The sequence below is a fragment of the Passer montanus genome, unplaced genomic scaffold (genome assembly GCF_014805655.1).
Source record: "Passer montanus isolate IOZ18808 unplaced genomic scaffold, ASM1480565v1 scaffold10, whole genome shotgun sequence".
In the NCBI taxonomy this organism is placed as follows: domain Eukaryota; kingdom Metazoa; phylum Chordata; class Aves; order Passeriformes; family Passeridae; genus Passer; species Passer montanus.
Window position 1 is genome coordinate 16,947,453 of NW_024356505.1, and position 25,386 is coordinate 16,972,838.

A 25,386-nucleotide genomic window follows, 5' to 3' on the forward strand; every position below is an offset into this window, starting at 1 on the left:
TGGTGTTGACTCCATGTTTGTGGAACACAGGGAACAGCCTGACCACTTTGTGTCCGTGTGGCTGTAGGAGAAATGCACCTTCTGTGATAGGGTGGGACAGCAGAAGGGTTGTCCCCAACAGCATCTTTGTGTTAAGGACTTGAATGACAAAACTCTCAGCTACACTGAGTGCTCATTTAATAGCAGAGTGTGATTAATTAATAAGGGTTTAACATAGATCCCTTCTTCATATGATACAAAGTTTATAGTCCCAAAATCCAAACCTGGACATAAGACTTGTTATGGGGCAGTTTAAAGAATATGAAAAAACTTTTTTTTTTTTTAAATAGGAATCCCTGGTTTCTACCCCCACTTCATTAAGAAGCTGGTGCTAAAAAACATCCAGCAAATATATTTATTTAATAAATACCTCCTACCTCCTACTTTAATCCTTCATTACATGAGGTAAGGCTTCATCATGAGCAATTCCAGTGTTCAATGTGTGATACTACACATGAGCAAGCCTTGGCTTGCATGTTTTCTTCAATGGTTGTATACTGATCAAAGACTTACATTCACCTCAGCAACTGGTTCCCCACCTCCTACCCCAGTTTGTGACAGCACTTTTGCTTTTATAGTGTTTTTCCCCCTCTGGAACTAGTGACTTGAGTCATCACACTCTACTGTTGAGAATGTAGTGCCAACTCAATGCTACATTGAAAATCTTGCCAGTTAAGAGAATGGCTTCCAATATCTTTTTTATTCCCCAATGTTTTTCCCCCAGAAAAGCTATGGGCACTTTAGGATTGGTTTTGGTTTTTTCCTTTGGTTTGGTTTTTGGTTTGTTTGGTTGGTTTTGGGGTTTTTTTGTTTTTTGTTTTTTGGTTTTTTTGGGGGGGGTTTGGTTGGGGTTTTTTTTGGGGGGGGGGGTTTTGGGTTTTTTTTTTTTTTTTTGGGGGGGGGTTTGGTTGGGTTTTTTTTTGGGGGGGTGTGTTTGTGGTTTTTTTTTTTCTATGCCAGAATAATTCTAAACAGTTTAAAATTCTATCAAGCTGAGATTTCAGTATCAGCTGCAATCTTCTCACATTGTTTACTTTGAAAAGGATTGCAGAGTTTTTAAATCTAACGCTTTAATATGATGGGAGCAGTTTGCAAGCAGATTAAAAGTACTACAATTACAAATATAAGAGCACCATATTTTATTTTGCCTCTGTATAGACGGATTTAATATGTGGAGTTATTTTCCCAGCTCCGGAATAATAATGGAAATGTTGGTAGCATAACTACTGCTGTTAGAAATATTGCTAGCACAGAGTTACAATGAAGGAAAGAAAAAACTGCTATTAAATATTTTCTCTAAATAACGATAAATATTGTATAACTATTTAACATGTATAAAGCTGCTGGCACGTGCTAGAATTGTAATAGATAGGAAAAAACAAACAGACCTTGGACATCAGAACAAAGAAGGGTTTTCTTTGATAAATATGTATCTCTGATTTACTGTAGTGAAAAAAAAGTTACAAGTTCTGACTGAAGCTTCTGACTAAGTGTTTATGGGATGAAACATTCATTTAAGCCAGTTCTTTCCTAACGATCCATGTGCTTGCAACAGTTACTTATTCAAAAGCTATGCTTTGTTCTTCAGGTGCTGCATATATCCAAAAGGAAGTACCAGGACAGGAAGAAGCACACAGCACTCAGTTCACAGTCAGAGTTAGCATATGGTTAATGACATGCTTAAATGACAAATACAGTGCACTGAAACCTGCCATGAGAGCATTTCAAAGACAGACACAAAAGACAAAGCACTGAAGCTCCACTGATTAGCAGGGACTGGCCTGTTCCTGTGGCTGGGGGGAGCAGGGAGCCTGTGCCTGTGTGGTGTGCACAGCCGCCTCTTGCATGTGTTCCCACTGTCTTTGGCAACAACTGAGAGGTGATGCCCATCCAATATACAGGGTGCACTGTGAGAACGAGCAGGCTGTTGATCTGTAATAACTTTGTGTAAATCAAGTTAAGTGCACACCTTGAAGAGGAAATTCAGTTGCTCATCTCTCCTAAAAAGGCACAGCAGCAATAGAAACAGATTTCACAGAGATTGCATTGTATGGAAATAAAATTTTATGGGAGATATGCCTAAGCTCCCAGGAGGGTTGTGAAAAATTGAAAGTATCTGCTTTAGTGTATAATAATGTAGGTAGTACAGTGATAATGTCACAGCTCCTTGAGCCTGGTGCTCAGAAGCAACAGCTAAGAGAAATGTCCACTGAGACAATGAAATAGACCACAAACAATCTGTTTGATGTTCTCCAACCACTGTTTGGTAATTTATCAATGTTCCTAATAGGAGCTTGTGAGTGCTGCTTATAACTCCTGGTCACATACAGAACAAATAGCATGGAATATAATTACTCTCTGGCTTTCTGAAAGCATCTTTCTTGTATGAGTGAAAAGAGAGACCTGCTGGCTCCCTAGATAGAGGGGAGGCGTTTATTTTTATTTTTTAAAGAAAGAAACTATTTATTATTAATTTTAGTCAGATAACTGAGCTCAAATGTAGGTTGTAATATCTTTAATGAGGTAATGATTTGATTAACAATGTTCCTGAAGAGAAACAACAAATACATACTTTAACAGATAAATTAACTTGGTCTTTTTAAATCACAGAAGACTGGTAAAGCCTGCTGAGCATCTGTGCAGTCCACTGGTCTCATTCTCTACTGTGCGTGCCTCCCTTCCTACCAGAAGTCTATCCCAGGCACTTCATTTTAGCTCTGTAGTTGTGAGGCATTTGTGAGTTTTCAAAAACTGTGTCACTGGCTGGATCTTTAACCTGTCTTTTTAGTCAACAGACATCTGAAGTGCACAGTGAAATACTTAATATGGCCCAGCAAAATAAAACATAATTTTGCACTCAGAATTCTATATGACCCAATTCTTTGCTTGCAAAGAAGGTCAGAGTTCTGAGTGGCTTTTCATTTGGAGACTTCCCAGGCACTAGGAGTTTTGAGCTAACACTTACCTGTGTTTGCCCCTATTCCAACACAGCAGCACTCCCAAGTGTACATGCAAACTCTGATACAGCAGGTCCTACAGCTTTGCCAACTGTGTGGCAACTGCATCCAGTTCCTGTGCATGTTTGGATTTTGACCAATATATTAAATTTTGTTTTGAAGCAAGAGAGTGTTAAAATCAGCTTTCCAGGCGAGGATGGAAACAGCAAATACTCCTTTGCTTTGATTTCTGGTATGAAAAATAAACTTCAGTCAGCCGAACATGAATGAGAGCTAAGCATTCTAGATTGGATTTTTCTCAAGCCCAAACAGAGTTGTTTGGCTGCTAGTGATAAGAACTGCAGAGTTTCAGTGCCTCCAAAGGAGCTCTTTCCCCCCAGGGCCATGGATAGTTTCACCAGCTAGCCCTGAACTGTAGCATGAAGGTTTCAGTCTCTTCCAATGAGAAATGATGGGCACTTTATACTTAAGTACTGGATATTTACTGCAGTTTCTAAAGCTTAAGCCAAATTAAAAAAAAACAAAAACAAAAACAAAAAAAAAACCCCCACAAACTTTTCTCAGTTACAATACTTAAAAGTTTCAATGTGAAATCTAAGCCTATTACAATGTACTATAGCAAAAGGAAAACCAACCCTTATCCTAGGGAGCTCCCAGGTTTGTATTTATGATTAGATGAAAAAGGGAAGAAGAAACAAACCAAAGAGAGGACGATGAAAGAATGGTTTCAGGGAAGACAAACACTGTGTGGGTGGGGAGGAGTAAATTCATCTCCTTGCTCAGCTGTAGTCTAGATTTTTAAAATCTTATCAGCTCACCATGTCTTCTTTTTAAGTTAACAGTAAATCTCAAAATTACTTCAGTGAATGCAAGATTAGGCCTACTGTTTGTTGAATGTTAAAAGCGAAGTCATTTGAAAATTGATTTGAAAGCTAAACCCGGGGGTGTTAAGGCAGAAAGCTTTCTTTCACATCCTAGGTTCCAGTTCTTGGAGGGAAACAACAGTCAACTCACTTTGAAAACCTTATAAAGCCAGTCCCTGCAAAATCGTTTCTGCTTTCCTCTCCCAGGGAATACGATTCAAACCACATCTTACATTCCAATTCCATAATATTGAACAAGAGAAGCTTTTCAGAGAATCCGGCACAGCTTCTGCCACTAGAATTGTAAACTTGCATGAAACCCTGCCAAAATACTAATTTTTAAATGCATATTTTTTTAAGCCTTTTGTTGACATCACAGCATTTTATCAGAATATAGGTTTCCCGTTCTCGGGCTCTCGTGGCCCCACCACACTACTTAGCAGGCTTTAAACAAAGTAAGGAAGGCAAATAAACAAACCTGTGGAGGAACAGATTGTTTAGCTGAGATTTTAACTCAACTCCAGTGAATGGAGGCAATACTGAGAGGCAGAAGTTGAAGTGCTGCAAGGGCAAGCTCTGCAGTTTTCATCTCTTTGGAGCCTTCTTCTTCATCTCTACCAAGACTGATCATAGAAGATTAAGAGTCCAAGCAGGACTTCTAGGGAGCAGAAGCAGCAGTGGGATACTATGAACATAATTTTTTTTTGTTTTTCTAATTGAATTATTTTATTCAAGGCCTCTCTGATGCTGGAAAAGAAAAATCAAATATGTAAGGAAAAAATAAACATGGACATTATCGTAAATAGAAAAAATCTATTCTGCTGGAAAAGAAAAATCAAATAATACCTCCTTATGTAAGGAAAAAATAAACATGGACATTATCGTAAATAGAAAAAATCTATTTAAGGAAGTCTTCATGCTTTGAAGATTTTGTAATTCAGATAAATATATGATATATTCAGCACATGAGTAGATGCAACCCCAAACTGAATCTTCAAAGGAAGCATGAGAAAGATTTAAAGAGGACAAATGGTTATATCCCTTTCTCCTGGTTTACTGATGGAAGGCCTCTGAAGCCATAGGTAATTCTGTGAAAGCCTGTTACTAAATCGGAGAGATTCTGCCTGGGTCACTTAAAGAGCCATGCCCTTCTGCTTTAGGAACACCAATATCTGCAGAGTCTTTCATCTCAGCACACCTGGAGATACAGTTAGCATCACTGAACTCCCTGCAAATCATTAATCTTTGAGTCCTTGCTGAGGATTGATTGAAGGCACAGCAGTCTGGCACATAAAGCACATATGTGTTTCTGTGTTTTTCAGACCCATGATAAGTCAGAGTTGAGATAAAACAATAGCCATCATCACCACAGAGGCCCTAACTCCAAGCTTTCACTGGGCCAGAGTGATAAAATTGTGTAAAACCAATAGCAGCAGCCATCACACAATTGTTGATGAATGGAGACAACATTTAAATGCAAAACCAAAGCTTCAAAATGAACAAGAAATGTCGTAATCTTCATCCGTCCATCTGTAGTCAGTGAGCACTTTTTGTTTCTCAGTTCACGCCCTTGACTGTGGACAGGACTCCTCATGCTCAGTCTCTGGACTGAAGCCATGTCAGTGGATGTCTCTTACTCAGTATAATTCAGTAATAATGAAAGAAAGATCCAGTACATTATCAACACTCACAGTCCTTAAGTCAACCGCAAAACACCACTTGCTAGAAACAAAATGAGCTGTACTGCAGAGAGGCCTCATGCCTTTAACAATAGCAGCAGAAAAGTTTCAGGACATGGGAGATCAGACATGACGCCATCCCTTTTAAAAGCAAATCTTTTAATTCTCCAAGTTGAAGTAAGAAGAACCTGAGGATTTTGCTATTTCTTTGTAAACACAGCAGAGCCTTGTCTTCACTTCATACTTACAATGCCCAGAGCAGTTGCTCCCAATCCAGAGAGGAATTTTTATGGACCTGATGCAGATACACCCATAATTACAGCTTTAATGGAGTGTCAAGGCTGAACAGGTGAGGCTGAGTGATCTATTTTAGCTTATATTGTGTTTTACCATAAAGGTTTTACTTCTCAGTTGAGCTGGCCTCTGCCCTTCCTCTGCTGCCCCAATGCCACAGCTGGTGGAACTGCACCCATTCTTCAGCAGGTCTCTGAGGCATCACGCTCACCTCGTCTAATCCTGCTCTGAGCAAGTCTCTGCAGCCTGGCACCAATAACCCGGGCAGCTGTCTGGATTATGAGCAGTGCCTACAAGATGACAGTGTTGAGAAGTGACTTGACTAGGTCAAACATTGTGCAAACACAGGGTAAGAGACAGAGCAGCTTAAATAAACAGGGAAAGGATTGAGGAAATCCTCATTTAATAGGTAGAGAATAGGACAGTGAATTCAGTGATTCACTTCATAGAGACAACAGGAAATACAGGTACCAGAATCCCTGTTTGCTGCTTTGAATATCAGACAAGTCTTCATCACCTTTTCTCATACAATCTTAGAAAAAGATCACTTTGAGCTTCGGGAATTCACACGTGGGATTATTTGGATACTGAAGTGCATCTGCAGATGCTAGGATGGGACAGAGTCTGGCAGCAGAAGGCTGCCTGGGCCTATCCAGAAAGAGAGTAGGGGACTGTCAGAGTGGGCTTCTTGCCTGCTCTTGGTAGTAGGACATTCACTGCCACTTCTTACCCAAGTATAGTAGGAGAGTAGCTGGTTAGTGTTGGGAAGGACAGCAATCTTTGGTGCCATTAGAGATATGTGCAGCCCACTCAGCTGGTTGCATGAGGACTCTGATGTGCTACAAGACCCACTACAGGAAACCTGTGACCTTTCTGAAACACCTCTGTGAAAATCTAAGCCTTGAGGGAAACCTGTAATCTTCCAATCAACAATCTGTTTGTAATCACAGTTGTTTCTGTAGCTGCTTGTTCTGTAGCAAGGGTATCAGACAACACAAAGCATGGTGAACTGTTGGGCAAGTGATACTAAAATCACCTGATTGCATCCAGCCTTGATGTTAGTATTGCCAAATGCTGGGAAATCACCCTGAGTCACCTCTGTGATATCTGTTGAAGAGCAGCAAGGAGAGCTGTGCCCTTCTAGCACCATTAAGAGGCTTTTTAAAAGTAATCAAAGCATTGTTGCTGTGTGTGCCTCTAGGCCTTTCAGTGGGATACTGTTCAGATTGTTCCAGTCTCCCCTGCTTGCCTCCATGCAGCTGATTTTTGAGGCAATGATCTGCAGTCTGACAAACAATAAAAATCAATGCTTTCACTTGATGCTTTTATTTCATGTGCATGGAGACCCAAATTTCACTGCTGGCTGATTAAATGTGGTGGTAAAATGTACAGTGTTGTGGTTCTCAGTACACCCTTAACAACCCTTTGAGGAGAGAATGCTCACAGCCTGGAAGTGTGGATGTGTTTAAGAAGAAGCCTGATACAGACTGTTTCACCTTCTGCTTGTTCCCCTGGAATAACTCTGTCTGCTATTATTAAAAACAAAATCAGGTTACATATTCTCTTCTGTGGGAACATTTTTTTTTCTCCTAAAATGCAAATATGCTTTAATGTCAAGAGGAAAATGACAAGCAGAGGGAGAAGGGCTAAAAAAATAATCTGTTAATTTTATGCCATGGTGGGCCTCCCAGTTCCCATTGGTCAGCCCTTCTCCTCCTTGCGCCTTGGAAGCTTTAATTGAAGTGAGTACAGTATATTGAGTTTCAGCATAAGGTAATGGGCTAACAGGCAGAGAAGGTCAAAGTAACTTTAGGCCAGTCAAGAGAGGATGTAACTAGACATTAATGACAGGTAGTAGATTAAAGATCTGATTGTGTTTTCAGAAGCTCCTTTGATTTTAGCATCTGAACTCCTAGCTGTAAGAAGGGAAACTGTACTGTTTCTTTATCTAAAGACAAGATTATTGTCTTTAAAAAACAAAATGCAAGGATTTGTAGAGTCATCACAGCAACGTATTATCTAGTTCTGGTTTTATTAGATAATAATTTTTTGGCATTTGGCATATACTTGCATTTGGCTCAATTAAGCCATAAAGGCAGAACTTCATGAAATGCTGCTGAAGCAGTTGTATCCTAAAGCAAAGTTTGAAGGTTTTTTCTGAAGCTTTCCTATAGAGAAGTCAACTCTGAAGAAGAATTTCAGTCCACAGAAAAGAATACCCTTATTTGGGCTAATTTTTTTTTCTTTTAAATTCTTTTACATTCAGTAAAAATGAAGATTACAAGAAGATTACAAGATTAATAACAAGAAGTGTTCCTGTAGCCTATGAAGATGTTGAAAGATGTCTGAGAGCATCTCCTGCTACAATCTAGTGAGCAAAACATTTTCTGTAGGATTCCTCAGTTTTCCTGTGAGAGAGTACCATAATCCTACTGTCTACCACTCCCACCACCAGCATTTTCTTGCTCCAGTTGAATCCTTTGTGAGTCTGCACTGGCAAGAAATCAAACCATTCAATTGAATTTAGCTGCATTTAACATAATAATTTACAGCAGATCTAATTCTATATAGCACTATGTGCTATGGTCAAAATGGGTATTTAGAACAATGATTCCAGAAGCTGACTCCTGTCCTGTGCATCATCTGTAGTTACACTCTAAGATTATACTATTTTATGTAATATAAATACTACATAGTACTATAATGTCCTGATAGTTCTAAGGATTCCTAACACCTTTCTGTTGCAATGAAATAAAGATGAAAAATGATGCTGTGTTTACAACCAATAGAAAATGAATGCTTTCTGTTTGGTAGTAGCATAATGAAACTCCTAAATCAGGGTCTTAATTTTGCCATTGCAAGTAGAGTGAACATATTACTGTGTGATAATACTGCAAGACATAGTTTATTCTTGACTGAACTCGACTGTATACAGATCTGCAAAATTTTTTCTATTATGAAAGTAAAGCAGATAGGTTTGATACATGTATTCATAAAGTTAGGTGCTTAAATAGTGTCTTGAAAACAGCTTTAATCTTTAAGATCTCCAAGCACTCATAATCCATCCTGTCTGTCCTCCCTCATTCTCTTCTTCTTCTTGAGGGAAAGAAATACATCTTTGTGTCTACTGCACATATATTATGAAAAATAAACTTCCTCACTGGCAAGCAAACCCAAGAACAATGTTGCTAGCAGCTGTTGTGCTTAAAACCCAGTGGAGAACACTGTTCCCTTATGAGCTCTCAATGCTCTTCTCAACATCAGCAATCAACATGCCAGAACAATGTATTACAAACTCAAAAGCCCAGGCCAGGAGACCACAAAAGCTCCTCTGTCTTGTGTGAGGGAACTGAAAAGAGGCTTTCACAGTGCTGGAGAATATGCTGGCAGACTGTGCCAGTTCAGAGCCCTCAGTGTCCCAGAAGATGTTTATGTACAAGAAGGACAAATCTTGTCTAATCCTTGGTTCAGAAGCTACCATAACTGTTATTTTTTAAAAATGAGAAGAATCATATGCATGTGTTGAAGACGACAATCAGATAATTACAGGCTGCTCAGTGGCTGAGGCATTGAAAAGGTCTTTGTGCTCCTTCCAGCAGGAGAAGGACATCTTATCTACTCTCACAAATAAGAAACAAGATGTATCCTTTAAAAATAAACATAAACCTATTTCCTCCTATTTTTATTAAGTAGTTATTTCTGAACTCAATTATTTTCGCAAGCAAAAAGTTATAAAACCAGAGAGTTTGATTAACAACAATGGCATTTTTTCTTAAAGATGAAAATAACAACCTAATAAGCACCCAGTTCTTCAATTTTCACTTAGGTTTGTAATTGTCAAGTTGGTGAGAAGAGTTAAGCTTCCATTGGGTAAAATGGCACCAAAGTCAAAACAAGTACTGTGGACAAGTGGACTGAACTGTCCATTTAAAAGGAAGTGCAGTCCCTACTTAGGTTTTCAGGAAATCTTGCTATATGCCAGTGGAAGCACTTCCCTACAACATGTCAGAGAGAGGAAGATCAGCTTGGCATATAGAATACTGGTTTTTGTAACTTTATTTTAAATGAAATCACATTCAGATACAGCCCAGCTATATTAGCACACATTTAAACAAATGTTTAAAGCTAACTCCTATAATTAATCTCTTAGCTTCTTTTGTCATTGATATTATGAGCTCAGACTAAATTAGCTCTTTTGCATTACCCTGATTTAAAATCCCAAGCATGTTAAAAAAATACAAAAATGTCTAAAATTTCACTTTCCAACCTAACTTACAAGAATAATAAAACTGCTGAAATGCTGTCATTAAAAAGCCACAAAAAGCTGTAAAGTATGATTTACAGCTGTACAAACTATTGTTTAAAACAAGCATTACTGGATAAGATATCAAAGCAGTGCTAAAGATCTGAAGAAGTTTTCCCACTGCCCTTAAATAGATTTTCTTCTGGCTAAGTTACAAATAAAAGCCACTTTGAAAATGTACTTTTAAATTCACCAGAATAAAAAAAAGCTCAAGTAAGTGTGCCTGAGAGAAAAAGGAAGGCCACATTCTATGGTGCATACTCACATTGCAAATTCCCAGAAATGCTACCGAAACCAGGGGTTTCCTTGCTTTTGACATGCTTGATATTTGTCTAACACCTGCAGATAAAATTAGAAAGACATCCTGCACCTGACAAGGTAACAGTCTGCATGCTGAAGAACTGAGCACTGCTGAGTAAGGCAGCTGAGGTGAAGTATGGCTTAAGAGCAATCTGGTTAAGGCAGAGTATGTGTTTTCAAAGCTGTTACTTCTGCTTCCACTTCAAAGCACTAGTGCACTACACCGTGTTTAAGAGCTTTAGTTAAAAAGACCTGGTGGAGCTGGAGCTGGTTCAGAGATAAATCTAAAGGAATGCATTACAATACGCTAGACAGTCCCTCAAAAAAACCTCTGTCAGTTTCTTATTCTGACAGTATTCAGTGTAAAGCTCCACACATATAAGTATTAACAGGGTAAACAAACATGTTAAGCACAGCTTTCTCCAAATATCCATCCATTATTTGCCCCCTGTGAACTACATCTCCCACTGTGGATCAGACATCATCTGAAATTTTCAAAGAGTGTAGTTAATACGTGGGCCAGTAACTAAATCAGGTGCAGTCCTTTCCTTGAAATGGATAGTTTTATTCCTCTATCAGGCCAAAGTCTGCACACTATTATCTTGACCTTAATCCAAAGGAATTTCTGTGGCATTAGTTTGGATTTTTAAGTGAAGATGGAATTGGTCCATTTTAGCACATTAAAACAATCTGACCCACAGTTTCTCTCTAAAGGAATCAGTAGATTAAAGAAAATGTATTTCTTTCTTTTAAGACTAAAGATTAGTAGTATTTGCTGTGTTTACTACTAGAAGAGTCCCCCTCACCCCATTTGGCCAGTTTACAATTATCAATTATCCTTTCCAGTGCTAAGAATTCCTAGGTTTTTCACAGAAATACATCAAAGCTCAGGAAAGTGTAACAACAGATGCATCATGTTGTTGCATAAGCTTATGCTTAAAAATACTAGAAAGTAGCTGGGCTCTGGTCATTCTTTGGCTTGAAGCTGGAGTCTCCTTGGAGAGATCAGTTCTTCCATTTGTTTGAGTCCCAAGCCAGGAACCAGCCTGTGAATGTGGGGGGTTCATGCCCTTGCTTCACAATTACAATGGGGGTTCCCTTATCTCTGCCAGAAGGATCTGTTTCAATATAGCGTTTGGCTGAAAACAGAGAGGAAACAAAACATGGAATGAGTAGTTAATTCATTTGGTACAAAAAATATATTAAAAGCCACAGTGAAAGAACACAGAGCTGCTATAATACAGTATTCAATTAATTATTTCAAAGGCAATGAGATGATCAGGTAAAGGCTGATTTTTCCCAGCCGGCAGTGAAGGAATTTTCCATTAAGTTAAGACAGAAGGATTACTTTTCTGAGCAGTTTGTTGCCATACAACTGGGTTTGGGCTCTTAAACAGGAGAAAGCATTTGCTGGTGCTGTGAGGATGCACAAGCTTCGTTCCCAATTTGTCCATGTAAAAGCCAGTGAATGTAGTTTCCCCTGACATCTCAACATGACATCAATACATATGGAAACACAGCCAGGTAACCCCAGCTGCTCCAGGGAAACACATGCAAGGGTTTTCAGCATGAACTTTAGAAGTTTGTCAGAATAGCTCAGCCATTTTAAGTCACACCAGGGATGATACATGATTTTTCAAGGAGGTACATGCACATAAATTGTCTTGATTTGTTCAGTTTGTTCTGTAATTGGAATTTCCCCCTGCAAATTTAACTGAGTGAAGGGTGGCACTATAAGGACTTGCTGGCAATCTTTTCTCTAGATGCATTATTGAGGGTGCAGGTCAGTAGGGACCTCCTTTTAAATTCCTTCTCTTTTCAGTGCATTTACTTTTCATAGGGCTCTCCTACATATTATTTAAAAAGCTCTGCAGACCAATAATGCTATCTTGATTAATTTTATCCTTCATAAACTTACAGAGTTTTAAAGTGCATTTAAAGGTGAAAATAGTCATCTTCTGTAAGAAATCCTAATAAGCTCAGCAACACTTTGAGACACTGTAAACATAACTAGATTTCTTCTCCATCATATTTTCCTCTTTGTTAAGTAATATTGATGCTACTTCACTCAGAAATCTGCCAAATTGATTGGATTTACCCGATTTAACGGATTCCTGTCGCTCAGTTTCATTAGCGTCCTTCCCAATCCAGATGAAAACCTGCAAACAAAGGAAAGACATAACTCCCCTGGCATTAAAAGGATGTTGTGTACAGCTGGTAAAGTACAAAACAGTTGATTCCTCTAGAAGAAAGAATATATGCTATGAAAAGACTGCAGAGATACAGAACTCTCACAAACCACAACTGATGGTTTTTTCTCCCTTGTGAGAAAGTGTAATTATGCCCTCTGAAATCTCACTGCTCTCTGTGACAATGGAAGGCTAGACCTTTATTCATTCTGATTAAAGGATCTCTAATTACCTTTTCCATAGGTATCTTTTACAAGGAAATTTTTCTTTGGGTGCAGGTAGTAATACTGTCCTAGGTTTGAGCTCTGTGTGCACATCAACATTTGTGCCCTGTGACATGTGCTACCCTGGGTGACTGCTAGATAACCAACTGAAAAACCCAGCAACCAGAGCCTTGATCTGCAATCCCCCACACTTTTTTTTTTTTTCTCTCCAGGATTTGCTTGGAAACCAGCTACATGTCCCAAGACTTCTTATCTGAGTCGCTATGTCCCCACTACTTTCCATCCAGCTCTTCCCCACCACCCCCATCACTCCTTTTCACATGAACCACGGACATTCCTTCTTATTTCCAAAAACCTCAGCCTTTTGTTCCTTAAGGGTTAGGCTGAAGAAGACAAATAGGTGTGGGCCTTCTCCTCTTTCCCTCCAAGAGGAGAGGAAGGGTAGAGATAATATACTGTGAGAAACAAATGTCTTCTCTAAATCTGCAGTGAGTTTTCCTGTCATTCTCAAAGCTCTCCACATTTTCAGTTTTCAGTGAACTGGGTAATGATGGAGATTATTTCTGTCACTCTCCATTCACTTTCTAGTATGAAGAAATTTTTGTAAGGGTCTATCCAGTGCTGGTCCCTTTTTCTACTAGGACTTTTTGTAGGTGGCTCCTGCTACAAGGATTTAGTGGATTCTAAATACATTTAATGAAATAATTTTTAAAAAAATTAATACATTTTTGTGATGAAGTCAAAACACTATTGAGAACCTTTTCAGGACACTGCTGTGGCTTATATTCTTGCAGCCTCCATTGGTTTAAATAAGAAGTGCCTGCCATGGTCTCACATGCTTGGCAATTCAATGGTATGTGTGAACACCAGCACATCATATAGCTCAAAAAGTATAGTTCCTTTTGGTCTAATTTAAAGAAAACAAAACATCTACCAAGATGATTGTTCCTCCCATCTTATGAACCAAGCGATTAAGAATAAATTATCCTTGCTATCACAAAAAGCAGTGATACACAGCTCACCTGCTCCCAAACATCCAGCAACATGACATCATCTTCAGCCAAATCATCCTGAGTGAATTCTCCTGGGACCTCTTCAATCTAGAAAGGATAACACATTTTGAGGGTGTTTTTTTTGTTTTTAATGATTCATCAAGGCATGCAATTTTGCAAAGACGGAACCCATTTTTATAAGGTTAAGAGCAGAGGTTGATGAACCCTTCTTTTGGCTCCTAAAGGATCAAACCCTAAATTGATTTGATAAATGTGTTAAAGGTGTTTCTTTCAAACAAAACAAATCACATAATGGCATGTCCTATAAAATCAGCTCTTGGACTTTCAGAATTGGTAAGATATCCTCAGGAGAGGCAAAGATATATCTACATTATAATTGTTGACGATTGTTAAGCTGGGAATGAGGTCTGCCAGAAGAAGGAGACAGAGAAATTTGAACCTTGAGCCAACCAAGCTGATACATTCATGCAGCTTACATTCATTAATTAGGAAAAGAAACTGCTTTGGTTTGCAGTGGGTGAGCTCAGAGATGAAATACACACCCAACCAAGCTTCCCAGTCACTTGACAATGGGACATTACAGCTGACTAAACCATTGAGGATTAGTCCCCAAAGAAAAGGCAGACTGCTTACTTCTTCCAAGGACATGCAGGAAGATAGAAAGAAGTTTAATATTGTTCTGTATGAGAAGGAGAGATAATAATGGAGCTAATGGTTCCTACTTTTAAAAGATTGTCAAGGGTTTGGCTATGTGTGGTCATGTGGGAGTGCTAAAGGGATGATAACCAGATGGTGAGAAAGACATTCCTTTTCCCCACCCTGTGTTACGGCGGCCAGAAGGTCAGAGCGGTCTCACCTGCCTCTTCTGGGACCTCTAATGGTGGTGATTCAGTTACTAGTGAAAGGCTACAGGAAAGAGGGGATTTCACAGAATTTGGAGGGAATTCAAAATAAAAAGTAAATCCATAGCTCCCAGCAGACTACTGCAGAGAGTTTGGTTCCTATTACTGTATTTCCCAGAAGTATTTCAGAAGCTTGTTAGAAGAATACACTTTTCTATCCTCATAAGATTTTGAAGTCCTTATTAAAGGATCCTATTTGTTTTATCCCTCTCCAAATGACTGGGCTGTGCCTTAAGGAGACTGCCAGCTATGTCCCTTACCTAAAAGTGAGTGTGTCCTTGCCAACTGGTGACATAGTACTGCCCTCCAGAATACAGTAAGTAATTAAGCCTGAATCACAGACTTAATACCCAGTACATAGCTCTGGGCATTTCTGCCACGGAAGCAGGTCTTCCTACCTCCCTACCTTAAAGGCATAATTACACATCTTAAATCTCTGTGGAAAATTTCAGACAGCTAGGGATTTTTGGCAAGCAGCGTTTATTTTCCTTGCCACCACTGTCAAACACGTAAGAGGCAAGGCACTGACCTGTTCTTTCTCAGCCAACTGATAGTAATCTGGTGATGCTTGCAAGAATTAAATTGCTTTTAACTGGGCAAATTTTGCATCTGCAAGCCTCTATTTCCAGGCTGGAGCAGGTTCTGGATGCAAACTTCTGCAGTAGTAATTCTTTTCATCCATCGTATTTGGTTAGCTTAAAACATCAAACGTCCACTCTAGTTAATGCCAAGCCTGGCTAACTAAGCCAGATCCCCAAATTCATTTAATGACCACTGATTTCCAAGGCAAAATAGACCAGAAACTATATAATTAAACAGAAAGTATCCGTAATATACTCACAATAAATCTTCCTGTCTTATTAGAACAACCATACAAGCGAGGGGGATGATCTTCAGCCTTTGTTAAGAGTTGTGATGAAGTCTGGTATTTTTTTTTACCTCCAAGTGCTTTCCAGAATTCCTCTAAAATACATAATACATAATTTATCCACCAGCTGATTTAACATTTGATGTTTTAGCTTGTTAGACAGTGTTTCAGAAATCACCAATCTCTTTACTGTCTCAAAGATGAATGACTTTTCCTACAGTACTTCCTGCAGTTTGTCAAAATATCAATATCAATTGCATACCTAAGAAGAATCATAGAGTTGGAAGGGACCTTAAAAATCATCTAGTTCTAATGCCCCTGCCATGGGCAGGGACACCTTTCAGTACATCAGGTTGCACAGAGCTCCATCCAAACCCTCCTTAAAAACTTCCAGGGATGAGGCATCCACCACTTCTCTGGGCAACCTGTTCCAGTGCCTCACCAGCCTCACAGTAAAGATTTTTTTTCCTGATATCTAAACCAACTGTCTCCGTGCAGTGCTGTGTATTCTCAGTTGTCTATAAGTAGCCATGTGGCCTCATACAAACCTGGCTCCTGGCCTTCATTAATCTTAGCAGTTTGGCATTTGAGAACATTGGCAATGTACTGAGCTCCTTGTTCCTCTTCTTTACTTGCTCCTTTTCCTACCCACATGTAGCCGGAGTTGTTTGGCAGTTTTAGAACAAAGACATCATTAGAGTTTAATGACACTGCATCAACATCAACCTAGATAAAAAAAGAAATTGTTTTATTCTTCAAATCTTCAGATAATGTAATTACTATTTTGCATATTTATATAAAATGTGTAGACATGTTAATTTGCTATGCTTTTGGTCTTCAGTTCTTCCCTAGTTTTATATTGATACAAATTAGAGAAGGATTTTAGACAGGGAGCTGACTTGCAGGGCAAAACTTAGGACTCTGCAGTAGGAAAGACCATCTTATAGGAGTTGCTGACTTCTCGTCTGTTCTTTGTTAGCTGACTGTTCACTGTGTGTATTCTTACAGCTCCTCTGAACGAAGCAGACTGATTCCAGCCAGATACAGCATATTCTCTTTGGTTTATTGGGTGGATTCATCAAGTAGAGCAGTGGGTTGGATTTGGAGTTCTGTGTTCCTACCAGATATGACTACTCAAGATTACTCAGGGAAGCTCACGGCAGCTCTCTCATTTCCCACTGGGAATGGCTGCTTTACTTAGCAGGTGACCTTACCTCTGCAATCCTAGTAATGGATGCCAGGTTCCTGCGGATTTGGAAGAGTCGTGTTGGTGGAGCAGGTTTCTGACCTTCCTTCTTGCATGTCCCATCCTTGTAGACTATAAGTGGCTTGTTTTTGAACAAGCTCAGTAAATGTGCAGGCTCTTTGCCTTGACTGACTCGGATCTGTACATATGTAAGGAAATGCAATAAAATAAACAAAAGGACACAAGTGGTTATTTTTGGTCTTTGCCGAATAGCTATGGGGATCTTAGCCAACAATGCTAAGTGTGTTAGCAAAAATGAGAAATAGCAAGTTGAAAAGATCTAAAAATATACTTTCAGACATACAGAGTTAGAGCATTTGTGAGATTTTTTTTTTTGTCAATCATGGTGACACAAAGACAAGATTCAAACTTCCAACACAATATTTAGCTGATTAAAATGGCTGCTATAAAAATCACTCATTTTCAAAAGAACTGTCATTTCATACTGTTTTATAGAATGACTTAATTCTCCTGAAAAACTGTCTTGGAAGTTTAAGTGCACTGTATTTAAGCAGAAGAGAATGGTTGTTCATTTTATTCATTATTTCTATATGTATTTTACCTGCAAGAGGAAGAAAAAGAGTAGCATGAATTTCTCATCCAGAGCATAACATGGATGATGAAAATGAACTTCCATTACAGATGTAAAAGATGCTACTGCCATCTAAAGAAACCACATTGCACTACGAAGAATGACTATTTTAAAGTTAATGTATGATAAAAGTTATTTGTATGCAATCATTTAATTTTCTTTTATAACAGTACCATTGGCCAAGGTAGAGGACTGCAAGTCCTTGCCTTTCATTCCCAGAAAGAAAGGGAGAAGAGGGAATGAGACATGCTGTGTAGCCAGCAGAGGAGAAGTGGAAAGACCTCAGTAAGGCCTGGGGCAGCTGAGAGCTGGGGTGCCCAGGGGTAGCTGCAGGTGGGCAGAAGCAGGTGCTTTTACTTATTTCACAGGTAGATAGATGTTGCAGTTGTCTAAGGATAACCTAGGACACATACAGTTGTAAGGGACAAAGTGCAGTAGGATTTTACAAATGGGAAAACAAAAACCCCAAACCACAAAAAGACTCCCCCAAAAAAACACCCAAATAAACTCAAAAAACCCCAAATGACCCAAACAGCACAGTGAAACATATTCTTGCAAGCTCAACCTTTTAATAGTCACTTGTACTGTTGTGCCATCTAGTGACCACATAAAATAGCACACTTAAAGCTTTCAAATAATGCTGATAGACATGCCAGGCACAGGTAATATATTCTATCTGTTTGCATAAAAATGCACACATATGTGCATATATATACAGATATGGATATGTACAGATATATATTCCTAAACTCATTACAGGCTGAAAGTACTTTTAAGAATCATGCCTACTGCAGTGAAATGGAACTCCTTCAGCTTTAATAAAAACACTTTTTAAGCACCTCGATTGCAGCAGTTAACAATATTGTTAACAATAGTAGTAATATCGTTATTACTTTAAGATTAACATTAGCCTTAGGTATGAGGCAGGACCACATTGGGCTGGACACAGTCCAAATATAGAGCACTTGTTAGGAATATTTCAAGCAGTAATTATCTAAACGTGTTCTAATCCTTCCTTAGTATAATTTCAATCAGAAATCATAACTGATTAGTGGCTAAAAGTATGGGCTGCCAACTGAATTAACTCTATCTTGGTGGGTGGGGGAAGCCTTTTGCTTTTTAATTAAGAAATACGAATCACAGAATTATCTTCTGCTGCATAGAAAATCTCTGCTTGTCCCTTGTCATCTTACAGCTCACTCTCAGGTCTTCACCTACCTGCCCCTTCTCAATAGTGATATAAGGAGAACACACCCAATTAAGCTAAGGACTAACTTATCTACTCACACCCAGCTGCCAGTTTAGTTGCTTTGCACACCTCATTTCTGCATGTGAGGATGTGTATCCTGCTTTCATGGAGCTATAAGCACTATGGGATGGGAAAAGTATGTTTCTCATACGAGGCAAGGAATAGCCAGACCCTGTTGCACAATTCCAGCAGGCTTTCCTCTTCTATCTTTCATGTGGCTTTCAGTTCTCCCAGTTTTGGCCCTCTAAAAGTCAGGAGTCTTGTCTGGGCTAAATATCACAACTTCCTCCACAATCAAAAGGAGACGAGGGAGCTCCCACATGGCTATTGACCTGCCACACTATTGACCTGTTTGGAGTGAGTTGCCCTGAGACAGTCTTATCATTCAGTCTCCACTGGCTATGCACAGGGTTTGTAAGTCTCAGCAGGACTGAAACCTAATTTAAAAACAGTGGAAATCAAAGGAAACAGAAAGGCAGTTTTAGGTTCTGGCATATCTGTGTTTTTTTGGACAACTGCATACAGAAAGGACAATTCAAATGGGCAATCTCTGGCAACTTTAACAGGATCCCATGGTGCTTGGCTTGATACAGACCTGAGCAATTGCCATTTCCAGTCTTTAAATGCTAGCTCCTCCTTTCAATTCTAATCAAAATTTGCATGTATCAAGTGATCTGTTGGATTTTATCCAAAAGAGACTAACCTGCACAGCCTGATCATTTAATGACCGATCCAGCTGAACAGTCAGAAATGCAGAAGCAGTCAGTTCATCTTTTGTAGCATGGGCTCCTTGCCTGAGGAAGACAAGGAGAAAGACAATGGTTAAATTTAGCTTCAAAGTAAACAAGAGCTTGTGCTGTATGACAAACTCACAGTGAACAATCTTATATTTACATATGTTCTACTCAAAAGAACATAAAGTCAACATAAAATAATATCCACACACTGCAGGTCTGTGCAAAGGCAACCAAACATACCATGTGTAGATGACCTTCCCTCTAGGGTAAGTGTAGAGGATAATGTAACAGTCACCCCCATAGAACTGTCCGTATGTCTCAGGTCCCACAGGAACTCGGCCACTGCTTTCCACACGCCAGATCTGGGGAAACAGGGAAATCACAGGAGGTTGCTGAACTTCATCCTGAGACTCTTCACAAAGTGTCTTGCTATCTTATCCCTTGAGTGTCCTTTCTGTTCCCAAGTGTTATTGAATAGAAACAGGGAGGATTATTCATGAAGTAGGCAAATACACTCTGCGCTCACTGAATTAATGAGGACCATCAACAAGGGGCTGCAATACATTTCTCTTTGTCTTGATGCTTTTTTCACACATGATCACAACACCATGCTGAACTTTCTTAACACCTAAAGGTGACAATATGACATGGCACAACATCATGATCCATCATTAAACTAACATATCATTTTGGAGAGGCACACTGCAGTCAGATAATGTGGTGTTAAGCAGATTTCTTGCTATTTCATTCACTACAGCCCAGTTCAGCTAACAACTGGCTGCTCAAGCCTATGTACCGTTCCAAGTGTGAGGTCAGAAACCTAGAAAATACACTGATGAAATTGTAGGTATTCATCCCTTCTTTTTCTTCCAGAAGCCCAACATGCAATTTGCATTCAACAGGCCATGTTGATGCAATGCCATGCCATCCCTGTGTAGTCCAAAGATAGTCCTGAAGTGGGATATGGAAAGGTTTAGAAAGACTGTGCAGTCTTCTTTTTCTCTCCAAGTCCAGGCTATCTGAGAGACACACTAGGGACAAAGGTTCCTCTAGAAACCAGATTGGATACCTACATAAAGACATAGAATGGATTTCTGATTCCAAGTGCAAGTCTTCCCATTCCAGATTTCAAGATGATATGAGCTTGAAGTTTTTCCTTTAGACCAAGAATCTATTTAAAGTAAATATTTACAAGGTATTGTGTAAAGGGGTAATATTTCTGGTGTTTGATTTCTCTTGATGACTTTCACAAGCACCAAAAGACTTACCCCAGCACACAGCTGATACTCACCTCCTACTTCAAAGTATCTTTGGGATGCTACAAGTAACACTTCCACTAATATAGTGCTAATCTAAACAACAGTGTAAAAATTAAAACACAGAGTAGCAGTTTAGCCCATTACAAGTAGAAGAATACATTAGTTAAATAAGAAAAAATTTATTACAACATGAAAATTACCTCTACTTTCCCTGAACCATCATCTATCATGTTATGCTGGGCAGCCATTTGTGGAGACTCATGTAATTTGGTAGCATCAAATTCAATCTGCTCAATTTTAGCCACTCTCTCTGTGACATAGACTTTGCCAAAGCCATCGCTTTGATCTTTATCCTTCCAGTCTTTGAAAAACTGTTTGAACATTGGTGTTTCACCTCCTTCAGGAAGGACTTGAATCTGAAATGAAGGAAGACACGTGAAACAGAAGGAAAACAGAACTGACACAGTTACCCAAACAGAAACTTTTCTATATTATATGTGAAATATTGCCCTTATGTTTTACAAGCCCTTAATAGTATTTTTTCTACTGACTTAAAAACAATGTTTTTTAACAGAGCTCAAACTCTCCTGGTACCACCTCCATAAATAGATCGCACCTGTGTGTTAGCAGGATAATTCATCTGCTGTATGAATTGTTCAGCATTCTTCATGGCAGCTCTTCTCTCTTGAGGGTTAGCATTTTTGCCTGATTAAAACAGAAGGATAACAATACATTGGAAAGGGCAATAAGCTCACAGAACCTTCAAAAACAAGTAGTCCTCAAGCCAGGTTCTCTTTGACATTGCTCTTCCCTCAGTCTTGAATAAACACAAATGCTGGACATAGCATGAGCAAGAAGATTCTCCTGAAGCTGAATGGCCAAAGCATTACTTTGGTAGGTTCGGAAACAGTTAATTTAAAGGGAAAAAATAAAAAGAGAGAAAAAGGGGGCATTTTGTTTTACTTAGTGTTTCCACAAAAATAAAACCTGGTTAATAACACTGGCTTGGCTCACTGGGTCTTTTCTCTGACTCTTCCTTTGCTAGGCTGCAATATGGTCAATAAAGCTGAACTGCCTCCAATTTTTTAGTCAGTGCAAAAGAGTAAAAAAACCTCCTGTTTTGTCTGGTTGGGCTTTGCAATTCATCCATTTCCCTATGCACTGCTCCTTGTTCAGCCTTGCTCAGCGTTAGATTGACACTATGGGATTGACACGTCCACAGGAACTGTGTCCCAGCAGGCTGCAGTGACTGCATTCCAAAGACCTCACAGTCTAATCAAGTGCTCTGATAAGGTATTCATTTGTATCCGACTTTGAATGGGACCATTTCCGAAGTAATTCACACTTCTCACCTTAGCGGCCTGAAGGTTTCCAGCAGAGATCATAGCTGCAGTCTCCCGTGCAAAGGTAAGAATCACAGTCTAATGGGGGTTTTCCACGCATTATTTTTACCAGCAGCAGCAAAGTGAGGATACCTAAATCACATTTTATTTATTTTATGCCTGACCCTGTTGGCTTGGTTCTTCAGGAGCTGTCATATAGAATGACAACTGGAAATCAGGGGGATAGACAGACATAGGCCATCTGAGCACAATGTTCCCCTAATGTTTTCAAACAAAATGCTTACAATGCTTCCTGGACTGACTTAAGAGACTTGACAAACCTATCAAGTAATTATTCAGTCTTGCATGTGGTAAAACAAAATAAAAATTCCAAAGAATAACTAATAAGCTGCCTCAGACCAAAAAGAAAAAAAAAAAAAAGAAAGAAAAAAAAAAAAAAAAAAAAAAAAAATCCAACATTTCTTCATACCAAAAAATCTCCTCCTGCTGCTATAGCAAAAAAAAAAAAAAAAGAAAGAAAAAAGAAAAAAAAAAAAAAGAGATACTCAGCACTGGCACTGTATTTAAGGTCAGCACTACAGCAATCCAGCTACAAGGTGTCAAGACCTAATTCCACAGTAGTAGTATTCTCCAGGGAAACATTCAGACAACAAAGCAATTGCCAACTGATGATACCTCAGGGAAATATTTGCAAGGAAAAAAATAGATATCTAAAGTATTTGCAAGCTCACGCTTTTAATTTATGCCCTGGACATGGACCTTTCAATTTCACACCTCTGTGGAGATACCTACCCAAATGGAATGTTCAGTGTCCAGACTTTGTCCCAGGAGATAGGGATTTGATGACAGTATACAGAACTCATAGAATTATTTGTGCTTTTGCTTTGCACTTGCCATTTAGATAAGCATTTCATCACCCAAGCTTACAGATATCTCAAAAATAGGGTCCTTAGACAAGACTCAGTCTTGAGGTCCTTGCACAAGTGAGCAATCCTTGTCCACAGCCCATACCAGGGAAGAGCTGTGTGCAGGGTACAGTGTCCAGCCAGTATTAAATTCTTGCTAGTTTCCCAAGGGTGTTGTGTCAACTCCTTAGGGATCTCTGCATAGCTTCTGCATGTGCAGGACAAGTGACCTCTTACCTTTCCACACAAAGATCTTCCTGGCAGCACCATTGTCCAAAATGAAGCACTCCTCAGACAAAAGCATAGCCATAGAAAAGGGGTTTTCCTCTGCTACCAAGGACACCTTCATGGATCCACTTGCATCTGACACCTAAGAAAACAGTAATTTCAAATTTAGATCAACTCTGGCTTTTATTGACAAATTAATTTCTGCTTCTGAAATTATATAACAATGAGCTGCCATTCCTATATAACTGGCTATATGAAATTTGTGTACTGCTGGCAAGTAGGCTAATGATTATTTTTTGTTTCAGTTCATTTTACATCCAATAGAGGGAGATGTAGTGTTAATTTTAGGGAGTTTGCTGGATCCTTGTCTCGCAACTTCTTAAAATAAATCCATTTCTCTTCCACTAGTATGGTCCCTGCTGCCAAGCAACTCACACTGAAGCCAAAGGTACAGCTACATGCTGAACAACAGCATTTGGAACCACAATAAAATAGTCCTACACTGACACTAACAGGTGAATTGCCTACATTTATAACCTGCTGTTCTTTAACTGGAAACTCTAATGTATGACCTGTTCCAGAATCTGCTTTGTAACCTCTACCACCACTATAAGTTCATGTAGTTCTTTAAAACTTTTTAAAAATCACTCCTGTATAGCTGAAAAGACCAGTTATTGCTACTGAAAATAGATTATTACTATTGTAATTACTTTTCTATCAGTCCTATCATAATTAAACATTAATTTTAAACACATAATTGTATCTTGCATTTTATATTATGGAAGTACAAAGAGGAAATTACCACTGTACACAACAAATAAAAATCAATCATTATACCTATTTTGAAGGCTCAACATACCTGTTTCTTGCCTTTGACACTCACTGTTATACTGCAACACATTTAAATCCAGCTTACAGAGCTCTGTTAGTAGGACCTGTGTACTTACATTAATTTATCAGATATCCACAGAAATTTCAGAGAGTTTTTAGGATTCAAAATTCACTTTCCCTTCTTTAGTTATGTTTTACTTCAATGGTCCTGATCATATATGCAGGCCTTCTGCATGGTTCATAGGCCATGCTCAACTTGTTTCCTGAGCATACAGAAATGTAATCCATTTTTTTCCCTCAAGTTACCCAGACTGTCTTGATTGACATCCTTTGAGAAACTTGTTCATTGGCTGGAAATAAACTAAAATAAGAGCAGTTTTGTAAATGAAGACAGAACTCTATCTATGAGGAAGGAATGAATAAAAGCATGACTACTGTTGAGCATACCTAATTATAAGTAAATAAATAAACAACTTACCATATATAGTTTAGCACTTCTCCTGTTTGTGATATCAGCCAGCTCATCGTCATCATCATCACATTCAGGAAGCTCTGGCTTGTTCCCTAAAACCTGTATAAGAGAATTACGAAGTCAATGCAGAGAGAGAGTAGGTGCTGCAGCATAAACATCTGTACATTAATGTATTGTCGCAGAAACTCAATAATTGGGATCATCTTTATATATGAGACAATCTAAAGCCAAACTCATAACTAACACAAACATACAGATAATTTTTTAAAATCTCCAGTAACTTTATACCTACATTATGTCTTTTCCTCAGGTCAATTTGCTGGTTGTCTATACACTACAAAATACACATAGAAAGGTGTATGTGATCCTATTCTATGTGTGTGTTTACCTGTCTTCCTTTTTTCTTCCCAGTAACTTCTGAACTGTTGTCAAGCACATATTGTAATTTTTGGAATGGCATTACTCTTAAAATGTTTAACAATACTAAAATTAAAACTGACAGAATGAAATATATTAGCTGAAATTATAGAGTAATTCAATTAGCAATATAAAATATCATATGATGAGTTCATTAATCTTCAAAATTACAGATTCTTAATCCCATTTTAAGGGGAAAATTTAGCTAGGGTCTTGAAAATAATTTACGGTGTGAGAAAAACATTTTCTTGCTCTACTACTAGAATATCAATTTAAACTACTGTGATAGTTTTACACCACGGGCAATATTATAACAACTATCACTACAAGAAATTTACAGAGGTTCATCAAGAATATGTTAAGTCAGGTAGTCATTATTAAGTCCTAGTTACCCTTTCTTGATGATCTTTCCCTAATGACTCATATATGTGGATGGATCCAAAGGTTACATGCAGAATACTATGAATTCCTATGAA

General features: G+C 38.7%; 1 protein-coding gene across 1 annotated transcript in view; it reads right to left on the reverse strand.

The window, feature by feature from the left end:
- Positions 1-9,865: 9,865 nt before the first annotated feature.
- SCIN (scinderin) overlaps positions 9,866-25,386 on the reverse strand; it is a 48,222-nt gene continuing 32,701 nt past the window's right edge. The window contains exons 5-16 of the mRNA XM_039711315.1: positions 24,500-24,592; positions 23,200-23,332; positions 21,331-21,419; positions 20,915-21,130; positions 19,696-19,817; positions 19,422-19,512; positions 16,846-17,016; positions 16,180-16,357; positions 15,605-15,726; positions 13,871-13,948; positions 12,534-12,594; positions 9,866-11,574 (exon numbers count right to left, since the gene is read on the reverse strand). Coding sequence (XP_039567249.1) covers positions 11,441-11,574; positions 12,534-12,594; positions 13,871-13,948; positions 15,605-15,726; positions 16,180-16,357; positions 16,846-17,016; positions 19,422-19,512; positions 19,696-19,817; positions 20,915-21,130; positions 21,331-21,419; positions 23,200-23,332; positions 24,500-24,592 — 1,488 coding nt within the window. The 3' untranslated portion in view covers positions 9,866-11,440. The remainder of the gene's footprint in view (positions 11,575-12,533; positions 12,595-13,870; positions 13,949-15,604; positions 15,727-16,179; positions 16,358-16,845; positions 17,017-19,421; positions 19,513-19,695; positions 19,818-20,914; positions 21,131-21,330; positions 21,420-23,199; positions 23,333-24,499; positions 24,593-25,386) is intronic.